The sequence below is a fragment of the Equus caballus genome, chromosome 4, assembly GCF_041296265.1.
Source record: "Equus caballus isolate H_3958 breed thoroughbred chromosome 4, TB-T2T, whole genome shotgun sequence".
Lineage (NCBI taxonomy): Eukaryota > Metazoa > Chordata > Mammalia > Perissodactyla > Equidae > Equus > Equus caballus.
Window position 1 is genome coordinate 6,318,004 of NC_091687.1, and position 18,767 is coordinate 6,336,770.

Here is an 18,767-nt window from a genome sequence, read left to right on the forward strand (position 1 = left end):
AGGGGGGTCTCATAACACGGACGGACGGGCAGCAGTACGTCCACCTCTTCTTTCACTGTCAGTGTTCATAGATGCAATGAGAGTGTGCCTGGCTAAGTGAATTTATGGAATAAACGATTTAGTTTTAACTAAACGAACCATCACAAAATGGACTGGTGGTTTAAAAATGTCTTTATGGAAACTCTAGACAAATAATACAAAAACTCACGTCCAAAAGAGGAAACAGAAGCACTAACACCCGACATGAGCTATATTCGTTAGCCATATTGCAAGATAAAAATATTCTACTTAATCAGATCACATGAAGGTGGCAAAAAAAAAAGAATTAGAAATTATCAGACGACTATCTAAAATAAGGATTTAAAAGTATGAACGAAATTCACCCTGAGTGTATAATATGCCTTAAGGTACTGACATAGCAAAATAACTGTAACTTAGATGCATATTAGGGCTCTGTGAATAAAATCTTACAGATAGGGATTCATGATAAAAAAAAGTTTGGCAACTCCTGGTATTTTCAAGGAGTTATTTATGCGACAGCCAGAGTCCCAGGCCAGGCTCTCAGTCTAAGACCCTGCTCAACTCACTGAGGGCTCTCCAGGGGAATGTGGCACTCATGTAATTTATGGGGTCTTCCACATGTGTTTAGACGCAGGGTCCTCACTGCTATTTGGCTTCATCAGTAATCTGATGTCATCTACTTATATTTCTTTTCATCCGAGGTTTATTTAGGAAAATTATATAATTGAAATCTTCAGAAGTAGACTGAAAAGTACACTGCGTCTAAGTGTTTATGTGAAAAACCAAATGTATGCCATTTTACTGAATCAAATGATCAGTCAGTACTTCAATGCACTGTTACAGCACGTCTGCCTTTACATCAGTAAGATCTGACGCCGAGAGCCACAGCATGGACTTTTATGAGTCAAGGTCTGAAACACCTGCTAACGATATTCATTTTTTAAAATGGTTTGTTATTGATCCTGATATTTCAGTTTATTCCTACTGTGCACTGAGCAGTGAAGCCAGTCACAAAGTGTTTCAGTTTCCCTCTTCTACCATCTCCCTCTGCTTATAAAGTACAAGCACAGAAAGTTCTAAATAGCCTGCCTAGTACAGTTCCATGAGCCTGAGGAATTTGGATCACGAGAAGTAAACTTGAGTTCCTTCTGAAATAAGAGCTAGAAGTTCCCTGCTAAGAATTATTATATGTTGAAAACATCTTTATGTCACCTTTATTCTTAACCAACCGTTAAGCTGAGTATGGAACTAGAAATCTTTGAGGAACCTAAATATATATACTTATTTTAAAATCATTTCAGACTGTTGTATTATTTTTACGTTTTTTGGGTGAACTGATGTCCTGATGGCTGGTCTGGTGGCTGTCTTGAAGTGAGTCTGTCACTTCATGGAAAACTGAAAGTACTTGTTGCCACTGATATAATTTGAGTTCAGTGAAAATTAGTTTTCTTCATGTGTTTTAGGGTATCTGACATAGGCTCAACTTGAGAGTTTGTTTCCCACTCTTTTCTATCCCTGCCTGGTGGCTTTATAGTCATCTCCCTCTCTAGTAGTTTCACGGTGATTTCTGCCTGGCCGTCCGAGTCCCCTAGCCCACAAACACCTCATCTCATGATGGACCGACCTCCAAACCACCAACATAGGAGACTATTCAAGTCAGCACCAATCCAGATGTTAAGCTGGCAGGCAGACGATGCAGGGCTTTGTTAGAAGGCTCTCTCTCTTTCCACCTCTTTAAGTACTCAGCTCTATGGACGTCATAAATCCAGACAATAGGTCGAAGCTTTTTTCCAGATTTATTTCCCAGATCAGGAAACATTCTTCCCCCCACCCTTATTTTCTGTTTCATTTCTGGTCCCCAACGATGTTTACCTCGTATTAGAAGAGCAATTCTCAATGTGTGGTCTGTGGAGTACCATATGAGGCAAAAAATATCTTCATAATATTACTAAGACGTCATGTGCCTTTTATTCTGGGTGAACACTTTCGCTGATTTGAGCCACAGCTCTGGTGGGTAACACTGCGGGGCTTTAGTAGGAATCAGCAATGTTATTTCATTGCCATGCACTTGCAGTTAAAAAAATAAAAACAGTTTCACTTAAAACTGTCTTTGATGAAGTAGTAAAAATTATTTTTATTAAATGCTGACCTTTGAGTCTTCTTAATACTGTGTGATGAAACAGGATTTGCAAATAAAGACTTTTACTCCATACCAAAACACAATGGTTGTCTACAGGGAAAGCATTGAAACAATTGAGGTGTATGCTGAACTAGTAAATTTTTTCATAGAACATCATTTTTTTTTTTAAGATTTTATTTTTTCCTTCTCCTCCCCAAAGCACCCCGGTACATAGTTGTATATTCTTCGTTGTGGGTCCTTCTAGTTGTGGCATGTGGGACGCTGCCTCAGTGTGGTTTGATGAGCAGTGCCATGTCTGCGCCCAGGATTCGAACCAACGAAACACTGGGCCGCCTGCAGCGGAGGGCGCGAACTTAACCACTCAGCCACGGGGCCAGCCCCCATAGAACATCATTTTTACTTGAAAGAATAAATAATAGACAAAATACAGTTTTCCAGACTTGGATATCTGGCAGATAATTTTCTTGAATAGGAACAAAGTTAAGGAAAATTGGCAGCATTTGTTGCCAGTGATGTAACTCAAGCTTTCAAGTGATTTATTATTGTTATTTTTAAACAAATAAATGTTTTCCTAATGTCTCAGCTTAAATTTCTAATATGGTAAATACCAATAGATACAACCCACACAAACAAAAGCTCTTTGGGGGCCCTCAATATTTAAGAGCGTAAAGGGGTTCTGAGACCCATGTTTGAGAACCACTGTATTAGAGCATGGTTCTGTTACCTTAATTTTCTCTTTTATATTTTATCAGAGAATGCTATTTCCGTGCGGGGTGACTGTGTACGTGTGTGTAGGTTTTTGGTGCATTCAGAAAGCACTGAGGCCATATATGCTTTCTCTAGGAAAATTACATCTGATCTACCCGTGAGAGGCCTGACGACAGAAACTGAGAGGATTTCAGGGAGAAGAAACAGAGAGCAGAGGCATGGGGTGAGTCAGTAAGTCTAATAACAAACCCAAAGGGTTGAGAGTCCTGGGAGGCACAAAATAGTCTTTGAAATCTTTTTCCCCTTTCCATAGTAGGGGAAAAAAGTGAACGCAAATGACAGAATTAGGAGAAAGGTAAGTTTCCCAAGAAGTAGTCTATCACAGACTGACAGCCTAAAAATGTAAAAATTAAGCAAATGGATGAAACAAACATCACTCTATACATGCCCCACCCCCCACAACGCAAACAGCCTGTATTTTCTGGGGTGCTCCTCTGTGCCACATTATAAACCATAAGATTAGGATAAAACATGGTCCCTGTTTGCAAAAATCTTACAATCTACTTGGGATGACTAAACTTTAAGTATTTTATATAAACTTTTATGCATTTCTGACAGTTTGTTTAAAAAATTGACATATGTGATGCTCAAAGGGTTACAGGTTTTCTTATTGTTTTTCACACTAATTTTCTTGGATAATAATTTACTCCAAAGTAATGTTTTTAAAGGTTCTTTTGAATATACTCATTAATTATAAGTATAAAGTCAGAAAAAACATTCAAACTTGTAAATGAATCTAGAAGACTCTACTTGTTTTTAAGATCTTATTATAAGCATGCATTTAACAAATAAGAAAGAAATTACTTCAGATACCTTAAGTTTTTGTTTTTTAAGCTTGAAATTTTGGGTAATATTTTCATTAATTTGTTAAAAGACCAATTGGACACAGAAAGGTAAGTTATCAAGATGACTAAGAACAGACAGTTAGAGGCATGGATGTAGTAATCACAATCATGGGGCCCCGGGCAAATTACTTAATTTCCCTTCGCCTTGCTAACATGGAGACAACAGCAGTAACATGGGACCTGGAGATGACAACTCCAGGCTGTCAGGATTAAATGAGAAATACAGGTAGAGCCCTAGCACATACATCACACTCAATAAATGTTTCCTGTTAATACTGAGAATAAACTCGATCAGCAAATACAAAAACATTCAGAGATGGTTAATAATTTTAACATTCAACTTAAGTTAGTCTGAAATTCCTCACATACTCCCCAATCAGTATCTCTTCCACAATTTTATATGTGTGGCATTAGGAAAGCACATTACTTCGATTCACTAAGTGCTAAACATCTCTTCAGTGCCCACCCTATGCAAGACAGCAGCTAGAAAGTCCAAAAGGCAATGTTCGACATTAAAAGGAGATCAAATCACTTTAATGAAAAACTTTGATCTAAATAGCAGGGATAATTGACTATAAAGAAAGACCCAAATTAAAATTTACCAGAGAAATATTAAATACTTTAAAAAAAGCTGCTTAGATCAAATTAATCCTTGACTTTTACTTCCAGTGTTCAACTCCTACACATGGGACATCTATTCTTACCTAAGTTTCCTACTGTCACCTTGATGGGCTGCTCAAGGCAGGAAACACGGGGACAAATAAGTTTAAACATGTAGTAGAGAGCTCAGCGATCCTGAAGGACCAGGAGGCAAGTACGTCAGCCTACAGGGCTCCATGCGAGGCACTGTCGGGGTCTAGTCTTGCTTCTACGCGGCAGCTCAGAAGCTACTAAGAACTGTTCCAGCACATTGTCGCCACTCACACATTTCTATACTAACTCAATCGTTTCGACAGCCCTGGAACTATTGCTGTTCCCACATGAGGGCAACAAAGAGTCAACCTTTACCGAGTACGAATTACACAAAGAGAACTAGGGCAATGCCACTGCTAGGCACTATACCTCGGGCCCGGAGTAATTAAAAATAAATAAATAAATAAAAATAACATGGTGACTGCAGGTTAGAAGCAAAGTGCTTCTGCTTCGGTGGCTTGTATCTTTATTCTGTCAATAAATATTTACTGGGCATCTTGCCTTCATGTCTGTAAGGCCTTCAGATTCGGAACCCCTTGAAGCTTACATGTTATTAGGGTATACCTTAGTCTAAGGTCTTCTAGAACCTTGCTAGAGATAAGCTGATGCGGGGAATTATTCTTTTAGTTACATAGATGGTAAGCAGGCTTTATCTGGATTTCGATTTGTTTGTTACCTTATTTATTGACAGACCTCCATCACTGGCTTATGAACGTGAACAATTCATTCAAAACACTTAAAAATTCCTCCTGTGGGGCTTTCTCCTCCAGAACCTTGTTTTAGCATTTGCCCCCTCTCTGCCTCTGTTTTTAACCTCCAACAAGTCTCTTCACAAGTCTCTGCTCTACCACCCACAAACACATTCCGTCTTTCCAGCTTTGGGACGGCTACCACCAAAGCTTGGCCATCTTCACAGTCAACTAGCAGTTTACTCTCACTGTCCACCTTCCTACCACCCCTCCATTCAGCTGACTACCACCTGGTTCCTGATTTCACTGAAACCGCTCTTACTAAAGCCACCAGGAGCCTCTTGATTACCAAAGCCAAGGGATGCATTTTAGTCCTTATCTTACTTAACCTCTCTATTGCACCGGATATTACTAAGCACGCTTCTTGAAATTCTCTAATAGCGATGCCAAGATGTTATTTCTCTCCATCTTCCTAAGCGTTCCTTCTCTCCTTTGCTGGCAGTTATCTGCTGAATCTCCAGCCCATACATGTCTTTTAAACTCTAGATCCATATATCTAACTGCCTATAGCATACTTCTACTTATATGATCTAAAGAGACCATTCAATACATCCAAAACCTTACTGATCTTCCATCGAAAAACTGCTGCTTCTCCTTAGTGGTATCTTGGTGGAGGCACCACTACCAACTCAAGTCAGAAACACGGCGGTCACCTTAGAGTCCTCCCTGTTCTTCACCCTCCAAGCATATTCTAATTTCTAAACCTCTCTTCTCTAATTCCACTTGAATTAATTTTAGGCCCTTATAATTTCTCAAGCAACAGGTCTCCCTTCCTTCACGTATGTCCTTTCCAATTCATTCTCTACATTGCTGACAAAATGAAAATTTCTAAAAGGCAAATCAAATTATATTAGCCACCTGTTTAAAACCCTTCAACGAGTGAGTCTCCACCTCATAGGGTCGGAATTCTGGGCTTAAATGGAAGCTATCCAATCACCAACCCAAAATTCTGTACCCTGCACATACGTATCTTCCTAAGGAAAGGAGCCAGGTCATCAAAGGTTAACCCCAGAAGGTTAAGAATCATTGGTTCATAGGATAAACTCCAAGCTATTCTGCAAGCCCTTCAAAATCTTTCAGAATCATCTCAAACCACACCCTCCCTCCCAGTATATGTTCCAGCCAACCCCAGTCACTTTAAGTCCTGAATTAGGGCATGCTGCTTCGACTTTTCACACCACTGAACAGAAGATCCCCTTTGCCTGGAAAGCCACTCCCCACCCACTTCCCAAGAGGGCAAGCACTCTTCCTTCAAGAGTTCCTCCGTCTAGGAAATTCTCTGACTTCTCCAGGCCGCTGGTTTCTCCTTCCTACTACAGTTTGCCTGTACCTTTATTATAGTATTTTTCACATGGCGTTTTCCTATTTGCTTTCATGTCTTTCTTTCTCAACAGATCTTGAGGAAATGACCATGTTTTACTCGTGTTTGTAGGCTGGTGCTTTGCACAGCCCCAGTATATAACACATACTCAAATATTTGTTGAATAAATATTCACTACACCATCAACAATGAAGAGTCTTTTCATAAAACGTTCTCCTGTGTAATAAGTTGTTCAAACTGAAAGTAGTACTTCCTTAAGAAGCTTAAAAAAGGGTATTTTTCAAAATATATCAGACCACTGATCACTAATAAACTTACCATTGTCTTAAAACATTAAGGAAAAAAGTTGTCTACTTTTTCAAAGATGGACAAATAATATAAGCACACACATAAACAACTGCCTCTTCACTGATTTAAGTGAAAATTGAAAATTTAATTATAATCCTCAACGAAATTCAAGCTAGGAGGTATAAGCCTTTTTCTCAACCTTTATATTTCATTAGCCTAGTGAAATGTGACGTTCCTCCTATAATTTAAAATTTTTATATACTCAAATAATAATGTTCTTTATATTTAAATCTGAACCTAGGCTGACAGAACCCTAAGTAAATACATCTACGTGTCTTTAAAGGAAACACTTGTGTGAAATCAGCACTACTACAGTTTTCAGAAAACCCCAAGTAAAACTCGGCAGGGAAAGGGCAAGAAACCTTGGGCGTGGGTAGGAAATCAGATCGAGTGCCCATCTGAGAATTTCAGTTTCTGTGCTACTTTAAAAAAACATCCTCGGCGGGGTCTTTCAAACAGGAAATCAGAAGTTCTGCCCCTTCACCACCTTGTCTCTAAAACACAGGGCTCAAGCGTTACGGATGTACATGTCGCTGGCTATCAAAACAACCTGCTGCACGCCAGGCAGGGGCCAGCTGCCCGCGAACCGCGAACACGGGCCCCCAAACCGGCCCCAGAACATGCACGAGGCGCCAAGGCCGGAGGAGATCTGCAGAGCCCTGCAGGCGACAGATCGCGGCCAAGGTCGCAGGAATCAGTCTCTTTTATGTTAATGATTGAGAGTGCCCGGGGAAGGGACCACAAGCGGGCTGCGGGATGCCGCCGGGAACACACCCGCAGCCGAGTCCACGGCGACTCCCAGCACGTGTTTCGGTGGATCGCACCGACCAGATGCGTTTCGTGAAAAGACCGCGTCCCCCCCGCCCGCTCGCCCGCCGCCCTGACCCACGGGTTATTTTTACCCGGTTCTAACTCGGGGCCAAGCGGAGCGGCGCAGGAGGCGCGGAGGGCTCGGGGCCGCCCGGGGCCGTCCGGCCGGCGGGCGGGGAAGGGAGCGCGGCCCGGGCCGGCCGCCGGTTTCGGTTGGACCGCGCGCGGCAGGAAGTCCCTTTCCCGGCGCGCAGAGAACCGCGCGGGCCCGCCGCCCGCCGCCCGCCGCCCCGCCGGGCCTCCTCGCCGCCGCACTCACCCACTCCAGGACCTTGATGAAGCCGAGCGGCTCCTTGAGCGGGCTCAGGTTGAGCTGGAAGGAGGACATCCTCTGAAGGAAGGAGGGAGAGAGTCAGCGCGGAGGGCCGAGGAGGCGGGGGACCGACGCGGCCGGCGCCCGGGCGAGGAAGGGCGGAGAGCGGGCGGCGGGCGGGGCGGCGGTTGGGCGGCTCGCCGAGGCGCAGGGGCGGGGCCGGGGAGGGGCGGAGAGGCAGGCGGGCGAGCGGGCGGGGACCGGGGAGGGGCGGCGCCGCCCCGGGGCGCACCTGGCCGAGCCGGCTGATCCGCTGGCGAACCACGTAGATGTTGGACGCCATGCTGAGCGCCGCGCCCCCTCCCAGAAGCCCGACCCCGCGCGCCGGCCCCTGCCGCGCATGCGCCCCCTGCCCGCGCCGGGACCTCAGCCGGGAGCTCCTCCGCCCCTCACCCCGAAGCCCGGCGCGCCGGCTCCTCTCGCGCATGCGCACCCTGCTCGCGCAGGGCCCCTGCCGGGGGCGCGTCCGCCCCTCGCCCCGAAGCCCGGCGCGCCGGCTCCTCCCGCGCATGCGCGCTCTGCCTGCGCGGTTCTCGGCTTTCCCGCAGGCCGGCAGCCTCCGCCGCTGCCCTTCGCGGTTCCCCGCTCTTAGGTGGATGTGTAAAGCATCTACACAGACGAAGCCGCGCTTCCGGGCTGCTCTTCGGGGCCTTTTATGAAAATGCTGGAAAGTTCTTGCAGGACCACAGATTTCGGGCGTCTCTGCCGTAGGGTATGTCCGAAGCGTGATTCCCCAAAGGTTCTTCTGGAAATTGAGGTTTTTTTTGGTCAAACTTGTCAAATTGGAGCCAGAGTTGAAGGTTGTAGGAGGAAGGTTATACCGAATAGAAAAAGCTTGGCTGGACAGGCTCCTGACCCACCTACCCGTCTCTCTTACCTGTTGGTCACGTCCTGTCCTTGGGGCGACCCTGGTGTCTTTCTGCAGAAGGCTCATTGCCGCTGCCCCTTCAAGATTCGGTTTAAGTGAAACTTCCCTCCTGGCCTCGGAGTATCGGAGCCCCGAAGTCGTGATTTCCTTACTGGCTTACCCAGCATCTTGGAAGTTCTTGGATAGCTGGAATGATGGCCTATTGGCATGTATGGTAGGGTGGTTAACACCATGTTACAGTTAAGTAATTAAGGAAGAAAGGAGTTTAGCACATTAGGATCCAGTCCCAACTTCCAAGTACTTACCTATGTATACTAACTGATTTTCCAAGCACCTAGCTATGAATTAGCAGGTTCCTTGCCACTGAAGTTATTCTAGAAGGGTTTGACAACGTACTGAACATCTTTCTAGGAAGCTAACCTTTCTCCTTTGACACCTGATTCTTGTTGGCTTCCCAGAGAATGCGAAGAACATATTTCAGTTTCCTTGTTGACAGAGACAATCTTATTCTTTTTATCCTGACTCCCATTCCTCAGTCCCCAGAGCAGTGCTTTATGCTAAGTGGGCACCTAGTAGGTGATTGTAGACTCCTCTTACTAAACAAGAAGGCATTGGAGATGCCCATCAGGGCTGAATCGGTGGAAGATGACGTTGCAGTGGTACCCAGTGCACCTGAATCCACTGTAAGCAGTGTTCCAAGTCTTCCTGGTTCCTCTTCTTTCTCCTTTTCTACTTTGTTTCTGCACCTCTTCCCCTGGCTTCCAGTTATTGGAGCCCCCAGGTAGTGATCTCTTTACTGGCTTCCTTGCTACTCTTCTCTTTGTATCCTCTTTAGTCCATTTTTCTAAACTTTTACTCCCACTCTATTGAGGCTTTTTCGGTGGGCACCTGGGGCTGCGTTGTGGATAGTAGTGCTGTTACTGGCTTGGGCTCCATATTCACAAAGATTCAAATTAGACTCTGATGTTATTTCCAAAGGAGATAGCCACTGACAGATCAAAACACTGTTCACTTTGCAACTTTATTTATTAACTTGAAAAATCTGAAATACACTGTAATTTAGTAACCCAGCTTTGGCATTTCTCCATTTTTTTCGTTTTTTGAAGGTCTCAGAAATTGGCATTGGCTGAGCCCATTCTCAGCTTCTCAGAAGCTTGACTTTCTCTTTCCTCTTTTCTGCCTCTCCTCACTTTCACTTCTCTTTCTTGTTCATCCCCAGCAGCGGAAGGCATGGTTGTTTCGCCTCAGGAAACCTTTAGTGCTAGAGCACGCACCTTGAACTTTAAGTTCTCTTCTTTGGCCGTGTGCCACTAGGTTTTGTAAAAGATGGCGACCACTTATGGTGAGCAGAAGAATAGTTATCTGGTCACTTGTCAGAACTCATTCACAGGATCTGCCTGGGCAAAGCAAAGCAAGAGTGAGCCACTGTTGTTACCTTCAGTGATATATTGGCCAGCACTGCTCTGCCAGTCAGCTGAGCTCTGGGAACTCCCACTTTCCGGAGAAAGAGCTGGTAGTGGCTGGTGGAGCAAGTGCAATCTGATTAGCAACCAGATAGTTGTGAATTTTTTAATCCCAGAAAAACAAGACTGTTTAAACAATAGCATCTCGTTGAAGGCACAATTGTTCCAAATCTGGGAAGAATGTTCAGATAGCTGTATCACATTGACTACAACACTAGTCATTTTCTAATTTGTTCTTCAAATCCGAGGAAGGAGCCAGAAGCTCTGGGCACAACATGTTCCACTCCCTACTAGGCTGTTATGGAAAATAATACTTGTCACGCAAAATTGTCCTATCCGTGCTAGTATAATTATGGCTAAGTTACCTACATAATTTGCCGTTTTTAAACTTCTCTTTGCTGTTTATAAAACATATTCCAGGTTGTGGTACTTGGAATTTTAGGATGTGAAAGAGGTCAGAAGGAAGCTGTGTTTAGGGAAATCATATCCTTGCCTAACTCTATTCTTCTGTGTTTCTCAAAGTTCTAGTCACTGTATTGGGAAGATAAGACTTTGTAACTCATTCTCAAGCAATGTTTATCTTTTTTTTCTGAAAAGATAGTGTTTAATACCAATACATTCAAAACCTGAGTTTTGCCTGTAAACACAGGTCTTTTCACTGATGAATTCAACGATCATTTTAGAAAAATTTAAAAATCACTCTAAATTTATTTAAATTGTGCAATATATTGACTCAGTGGGCACCATAAATTAATCTCAAAATAATTAAACTGAGGTCTTTTTAAATTAGCTTTCAGCTTTTAAAATAATGTTAGATTTACAGAAAAGTCACAGAGTACGAAGAGTTCCTGTGTACGCTTCACCCAGTTTCCCCTGATGCTAGCATCTTCTATAACCTAGATGCTATTGTCACAACAAAGAAATTAACTTTGGCATATTACTATCAACTAAACTACAGAACTTTTCAAACTGCACCAATTGTCCACTAATGGCTTTTCACTGCTTCAGGATCCAATCCAACATACCACGTTTAATCTAACGAGATCTTTTTTGAAGGGCTGTTGAGGAGTGGAGGGAAATGAACAAGACAGAATCATTTTCCATTCAGTTGAAAACCGAATGAAATGCACGAGAAGGATTTAGTATATGGCCAATTGCCTTGACCCAGGGGCCCCTTGCTCTGTGACTGCTGTCTGGGTGTTAGTACCTGCCCCCTATCGGCTCCCTTAGGTTTTTGTGTCCAAATTTGTGGCTGCGACTTACTGTGGCATATGATTGACTCAGGTGCTGGCCTGAAGCCTGGTGTCTGCTCTCACAGCCCTGGGCCCCACCCCCACTGCACTAAGCCTGAGTTTCTGGAGAGCAAGAGAGCCCTCTGGTTGCTCTGCAGTCCTTTACAGCCACGGTCAGTTTCACTGCTCAGCAGCAGGGCTGTGTTCTCCCACAACTCCTGGGCTGAAATCCTGCCTCTGCTTTGTGACCATCAGCGAGGGGTTTAACCTTCCTAAGTTTCCATGCTCTCATTCCCGTTTTGCAGAGAGGAAATGAGAGTTGTAGTGAGGTTTAAATTTTGTAATTTTCAGATATCATATAAAAGAGTGCCAGGTGCAGAACAGGCACCTAGTAAACATTACCCGTTATGATCATTGTGTCCCAGAAGCAGAGGGTGGGTCAATCTCCTGATTGGGTGGTCAAGAAGCAACAAACACTTAATGCCAGAGCAAAGTCATTTAAGGAAATCAAACTTTGATTTGTTGGCTGGAAGAGAGAGTTATAAGGACGACCATCCCACTGGTAAAAGGAAAGAAATAGGAAAGTTGGGAATAGAATTCTAGAAAGCAAAGAAAACATAATTTTTCACTACTGAAAGCATGTGGGGCAAAGTTCATGCTAATCCTCTTCACCTGGCTCTGATTTTAATCTATTTGTGGCTAAAGTGAGCAGAGTTCTCATCACGATTTTAAGCTTAGCTCACGTGTAAGCAGTGAATCAATGAGGAAAATGTTCTAATTTGGAGAGGTTAATTTTATAATAATCATCACAAGTACTGTGATTAGGTTTCTAAAGAAAAGAGGATTCTTGTAAAATAGCTTTTATCATCAAATAAGTTGGAGTTTGTAGAGTGTTTTGCGTCTTTCAGAGACCTTCTGTAGTCATTTTTTTCACGTGATGCTTGAGTTAAGGGAGGGTGTAGGAATTATGGTGCGTGTTTTGCTGAGAGGGAAGCCCAGAAAGAAGAAAGCTTATCAGGAAAGGCCTCATAGAGGAAATGACACAGGCCTGAAGCTTGAGAGATGTGAAGGGGGTTCCATGGGGGGGTGGGGGGGTTGGGGGGAGGGAGTTCCTGGCGCAGGTACAGCAGGAGGTAGGGCGCGGTGATAGAGGAGGGGGGGTTCTTCTGTGGGACTAACTTCCTCAATATGTCTGATGCTTTGGGTAAGGGGAGCAGTGTAGAGGCAGGGCTTTCTACGCCAGCTGGGACTCCGGACTGGATTCTCTGGCAGTCAGTTGCTTGGAGGCAAAGGGGAGTAACATCAGATTTCAGTTTAGGAAGATCCCTGTGGCAGTAGTTTAGAAGGCGAACTCGAAAGATTGTTAGCAGGTGGGTTCAAGATAGCTGATATTTTCTAAACCTGTTGGTCTTGCAATCTCAGGTCCCAGATGTGGTGACAATGAGCAAGAGTAGACAGCCAGGGTGGCACTACCAGCACAATACTGCCAGCAACAAAAGCACGAGATTTAGACGCAGAAACCGCTGGTTCCCACCCTGGTTTTGTCAGAGCTACAAATTTTCCTGGAGCATTACCATTTCATCTCCTTTGACTTATGCCTGTGTAATGAGAGTGTTTGTATGTCACCAATTTCATGTATATGTTAATTAACACCAATGGAGTACTTCCAACGACACATCAGGACTTGGGAATGAAGACAAATGTGAAGATGTCTTAGCTGGTCCCAGAATCTTATCCAGGGGTTCGGGGTTCAGTTGACTGCCTAAGTTACGTAGCTGGGTGGATATGGAGATTTTAGAATCCAATTTTGAGCTGCTTCTGTCATAATAGTTATTCAAATTAGTCCACGTTTTATTGTCTCCCTGAAAAGCAGAGCGCCCAAAAGATTTACACGGAGATTTCAAGCTTAACATTGCATTGTACCCAGGGCTCTCTTTGGAAGTCTGATGCGAAACAAAACAAAATGTCCCTAGTACTGTATGGATGGCTTGTTTATTCTGTTCTCTGCAAGTGCAGAACCCTGACTTCCTGCCAGGGAGAGAACAGGGTGTGAGCAATCCGGGGAAGTAAACGGAGCGGATCTTCATGCTTTGTTTTTAGCATGCTGGACAGGACCACCCCAGGATCTGAACTTCCTGTGTCGAATGGAGGAAACCCAAGAAAATGCACGGCAGTCCTTCCCTCCTGATTCTGTCCCTGTAGATTTTGTGTCGGAACCACCATGATTTTTTTTTTTTTTTGAGGAAGATTAGCCCTGAGCTAACATCTGCTGCCAATCCTCCTCTTTTTGCTGAGGAAGACTGGCCCTGAGCTAACATTCATGCCCATCTTGCTCTACTTTATACGTGGGACGCCTACCACAGCATGGCTTTTGCCAACGGTGCCATGTCTGCACCCGGGGTCCAAACCGGTGAACCCTGGGCCGCCGAGAAGCGGAAGGTGCACACTTAACTGCTGCGCCACCGGGCCAGCCCCAACCACCATGATCTTCTGAGGGACACTGTAGCATTTATTAAGAGAGAACAGATCACCAAAGATGATCCCTTTCACTGTTGACCAGTCACATGCCCAGGAAGTCTGTAATCTTATCAACAACAAAAAATCAGTCTTCTAAAATGATACAACGAAGAGAAATAAAGAAATGCCTGAGTAGAAGCTGGCAGGGAAAATTCTGATGCTGATGAAATGATGGCAATGGAAGTTTGTTTACAATTTCTCTAGGAGGCAGAAGAAGCTGTTTTATACAGTAGCTTGGTTTCTAGAAAGTTGACTGTAAATGTAAATGGATGTTTACTTTAACTACACTTTCGGAGTTGGCCACTTAAAGGATTCTTTTGGAGAACATCCTTGTGATCGTTCTTTATGCTTCATAGCTTTGTATGTTTTATACCCTCTGTCCACCCCAGTTTTTTTAAAGCAACAATCATTTGTAATTTTCTTACAAGCTAAATAAATTGGTCTTTGCCTTCTGAAACAATATTTGATTATTCTTGTTATTTTCTTAGAAGGAAAAGCAAGATTTTTTTGCTTGTTTGTATTTAAACTCCTCTGCTTTATTATTTCTCTTCATTTTTTTTTTCATTTCCTAGACTGACCAAATGATGAGATGCCTAGGAATTTATTGACTTTTTGTTATCGATGCATAACCCTGAGAGAATGAGGGAAACCCCAAGCACCCCGCCACCTGCCTGTGGAAATATTCATCCATCCTCTGGCGCCGTAACACAGATCCTGAAAGACCATCGTAACACATTCTCTATCTTAGGTTAGCTGCTGTGTGCTTGAAAATACAAACACCCTGGAGAATTATTGCATTCAATGGTCTATTACAGCACTATACTTTAATGGAAAATTGATTATTTTTCTCCGGTAGTGAGACAAATGGGAGTTTTCATGGGCATGTAGGAAAGAAGGGGCCATCTTAGAATCTGAGGCACCATCCCAGGGGGACAAGCTTACCCGAAGGACGAAGTTCTGGGCTGCCAAGAAGTTGTAAAAGGGATGCTGGATGCCTGGGAAGTATGTTGGAGAAGCTGCTCATTATGGAAGAAAAGGAAAATGGGAAGCAGAGATAAAGTAAGTGTGGCTTCCTGCACAATTTAGTTTTGGGAGGACTGGATTTTCTCAGCATACTCAATTTCAGAGAGACCTGAAATGAGACCTCTTCCTTCCAATGTGTATTGATCATTCATACGGACCTGGTGTTTTGCTAAGTGCTAATCATACAAAGCTGAACAAGATATTCTTGTCCTCAGTGAGTTTACATTCTAAAAGGAAAGATAGGCCAAAAGAAGAAAAAAGAGAAATATATTTTCAAGTTGTGATATGTACAATGAAGAAAACATACATTTTTTATATTTTTTGTTTTCTGCTCTACAATTTGACTACCCTGCAAAATCCGTGGTAAAACAGAGATAAGCTGGTAATGGCCGCAGTCTTTGTAATCTATATAATCAATTACTTTTGACTGAGGTCCTGAGTAAGTTAGATCCTATGTAAGAAATCCTATGTAGGATTTCTAGGGATAATCTTATGACACTCCCAGAACTCTGGAATTCTGTAGACTCAGTATTCTAAACACTGAGGGGCTCCTCAGAGCCAATTCTAATAATTGAGTAGGTCAGGTTGACCGCTACCTGTGAGGTTTAAGACCTACTTGCTGTGTGCTCCCTCCACCCCCAACACAATGCCCATCCCTTGGCTACATTTCCAGAAATTCCAGGGTTAAGAATTCTAATAGACTGGCCTCAGGAGAAGAAAACAGAAAAAGGTGATTAGTCGTGGAGCTGCTGGTGAGAGAGAGGACTAAGGAATACACCCAGAGCCCCAGAATGAAGCTAACAAGAAAACTGACTGAAATGCTCCAAGTAGGAGAGTGAGTCATAGCAGCTCTGGATCAGTAACCCAGGTAGCGGGAAGAGGCAAAGTGGAGAAGAGGATTCATTCTAAACTTAAGGGTAGCATGTGGGGAGCCACTTGAGGTCCTTGCTTGCTCTGCTGTTAAAGGGGGACTGTAAATATGTCCTATGAGAGGCTGCATGCATGCTTGTAAACATTCTTTTCTGTAAGTGATTACGACAACCATAAGAAATAGGAAGTCAGTAGGTGACTTATGTTATTTGTACATTACAAGGATAATTGTACTATAGTTAATACAACACTGAAGAACAATGTAAAATATATTTTTGCTTGTTCTCACATCTGTGCTAGTGAAAGAGGTAATATGAGGAAAATGAACGAGAGCAATTGAGTAAAACTACTGTCTTCTTGGGCCTTTGAGTGGGCACACGTTTCTTTGTCTGCCCAGCATCCTTTTGGGGGAACACATCTTCCACCCTCATTCTAAAGTACTCCCAATCAGCTGGTTTGGCCCAAGGAGGGGTATGTGATCCAGGCTCAGTCAATCAGAGGATTTTATCTTCTTAGTCACAGTGATTAGTTGATGAAAGAGTATGTGATAGAAGTTGGACCAGTCAGAAGTCTCTCTGGATATTTTATCAGCTATCCAGAAAAATACCCTTTCTCTAGGATCATAGGCTCTAAGAACTCTGGAGGTTGGGGGCAGCCAGAGTCCATCTTCCTGCCACGTGGAGTCAACTTGAAGATGAAGCCAAGCAGAGGCACGCAGTGTGTAGAGAGTGGGGAAGAGAGGCCCTAACTGATACTGTATCCATTCTAAGGGATCCTTGTGTGGATGTGCCTGAGTAGCAGGGCAGGTTTCTACCAGCCTCTGAGAATGGGGCAGTCAGGGCTGTGACTCACCCTGGAACCAGCTGTCCTTGTCAAGAGGGGCCAAGCTCTCCCGGGAAACTTACAGTGGAAGGAGACTGACGACAGCAAATAGCCAGCTGGGCCTACTTGTAGGTACTGGCCTTTGGGTGACTTCAAGATTAGTTTATAGCTGCCCGCTCTCCCCAGAGCCTTCCTGTGTCCCCCACTGCCTCAGGTCAACCTGAGTTACCCAATTCATCTGGTGAAAAGAGTGAAGAAGAAGTAGGAAGACTGAGATAGCGTCCAAGTCCAACAGAATTCGTTTTCTTGTCTTTCTCACGCATCTGATCTTAAGAAGCTTGAAGGCAGGGCCCGTGTCTCCCGCTATAGGACCTTCAGCCCCAGAACTCGGTAAGCATTTCAGCGAAGCACTGAATGAGTGAATGTGATGTGGAATGTAGAGAGAGGGGCCCTGAGGTATCCAGCCTGAGAAATTCATTGCTTTGGATTAAAAGCACAGCTTCGTCGAGCATCGCCTTAAAAAAGGCAGATACGCAGAGGAGACACAATGTCTTTCTCTGTCAACCAGCAACTCTCATTTTTGGCAGCTATCCGAACAAGGGGAACCATAAAAATTGGATTTTAGAGAACACTCATAGTATGATAGAAAGGGCACAAATTTGTGTAACTAATTTGGAAAGCAGTTTGGGTTTCTCTCTCAAGTTTAACATTCACATCCATATGACCCAACAAGGGATGGACCTAAGGGAAATTCGTGCAGATATACAACGGGAGACATGTGCATGGATGTTCTCAGCTGCACTGATCACAGGGCAAGACCTGGACACTCACCAAATGCCTGTCAACAGGAGAGTGGGTGGAGGAACTGTGATATACTCACATGGTTGAATATTATATGGCAACAAAAAGAAGTGAACTACACTAATTCACACCAGTGTGGATAAATCCTAGCAAGGAAACAATAAAACATGAAGTGAAGACAGTAAATGCCCCAAATGTGTATGACAGGATATAATTTTTATAGAGGAGGAAATAATGAATATAAGAATATACTCTATAGAAGTACGTATGGATGCAATAAAAGCAAAGAATTCTGGGTGATGGTTGTCTTGTGTGGGGAGAGGCTGAGAATGGTATGAGGGACCACTGGTTAGACAAAGGTTATGTTGAGGTTCTAGCTTTGGTTTGGGATGGTAGGCTTACAGGTACTTATCTCATTATTAATGAAATAAATAAGTAAAAACAAAACCAGAAAGCCAGAGTTGCCTAGGAAACAGCCTGAAGCTGGTGCTTCATTCGGAAAGGGCAACCTCAGCGCAATGATGGCGAGGGAAAAGGTGAAGGGAGGCAGGGAAGGACGGGGAGCAAGGCAGAGGATGCCTCAGCACTGCTTCCTGAAGAGCTCTGAAGACACAGGCAGGTGAGCCTTTTCAGCCACATGGAGCATACTCAGGGAGGATATTCAGAGAGATTGTGCCTTGGAGCAATCCTTGGGAGGGAGGAGGGAGAGGAAAATTGTTACACTGGGTCTCTCCAAGGGAAGGTGGCTTCCCCGGGCACCACTTCTGCGTTGCTTCTCTGGCCCCCTTTGCTGGCAGCTGGGGAGAGCCCATCTCAGGGGCTGTGTTTTAGCCAAGTCCACAAGTGGTGGGAGAAGCCGAAATCTCAGGGCGCATGGCTTATCAGCCCAGCTGCGCAATAGCAACAAAGGGAAGGCCCTGACCCTCCGGCAAGACTCTGGTTGGCCCCTGGGGGAGTAAGTTCCTGGCTGTGGAGGCAACTGAGCCAGAGCTGGTAGCTGCGGGTCCAGGCCAAAATGGCACTGAGGAAGCTAAGAGGTGCATAAGATGTGTGCCGTGTGAGCGGGGGGGCTTGGGAGTCAGACCCAGGTTTGAATCCCTATG

General features: G+C 44.2%; 1 protein-coding gene and 1 long non-coding RNA gene across 3 annotated transcripts in view; one reads left to right on the forward strand and one right to left on the reverse strand.

Annotated features, from left to right (window-relative positions):
* The window catches only part of SYPL1 (synaptophysin like 1), a 24,185-nt gene extending 13,802 nt beyond the window's left edge, over positions 1-10,383 (reverse strand). The window contains exons 1-4 of one of the 2 annotated variants that reach the window (XM_023638879.2): positions 9,242-10,383; positions 8,946-9,135; positions 8,301-8,813; positions 8,015-8,086 (exon numbers count right to left, since the gene is read on the reverse strand). In XM_023638879.2, the coding sequence (XP_023494647.2) occupies positions 8,015-8,086; positions 8,301-8,813; positions 8,946-9,002 (642 nt within the window). In that variant the 5' untranslated portion in view covers positions 9,003-9,135; positions 9,242-10,383. Of the gene's footprint in view, positions 1-8,014; positions 8,087-8,300; positions 8,814-8,945; positions 9,136-9,241 lie in introns of those variants that run through there. The other variant, XM_070265433.1, reaches the window with a different exon arrangement.
* On the forward strand, positions 8,642-17,962 carry LOC138923873 (uncharacterized). Its single transcript, XR_011438093.1, has 2 exons — positions 8,642-8,780; positions 14,721-17,962. It is a non-coding gene; the product is annotated as an uncharacterized lncRNA (long non-coding RNA).
* Positions 17,963-18,767: the final 805 nt, after the last annotated feature.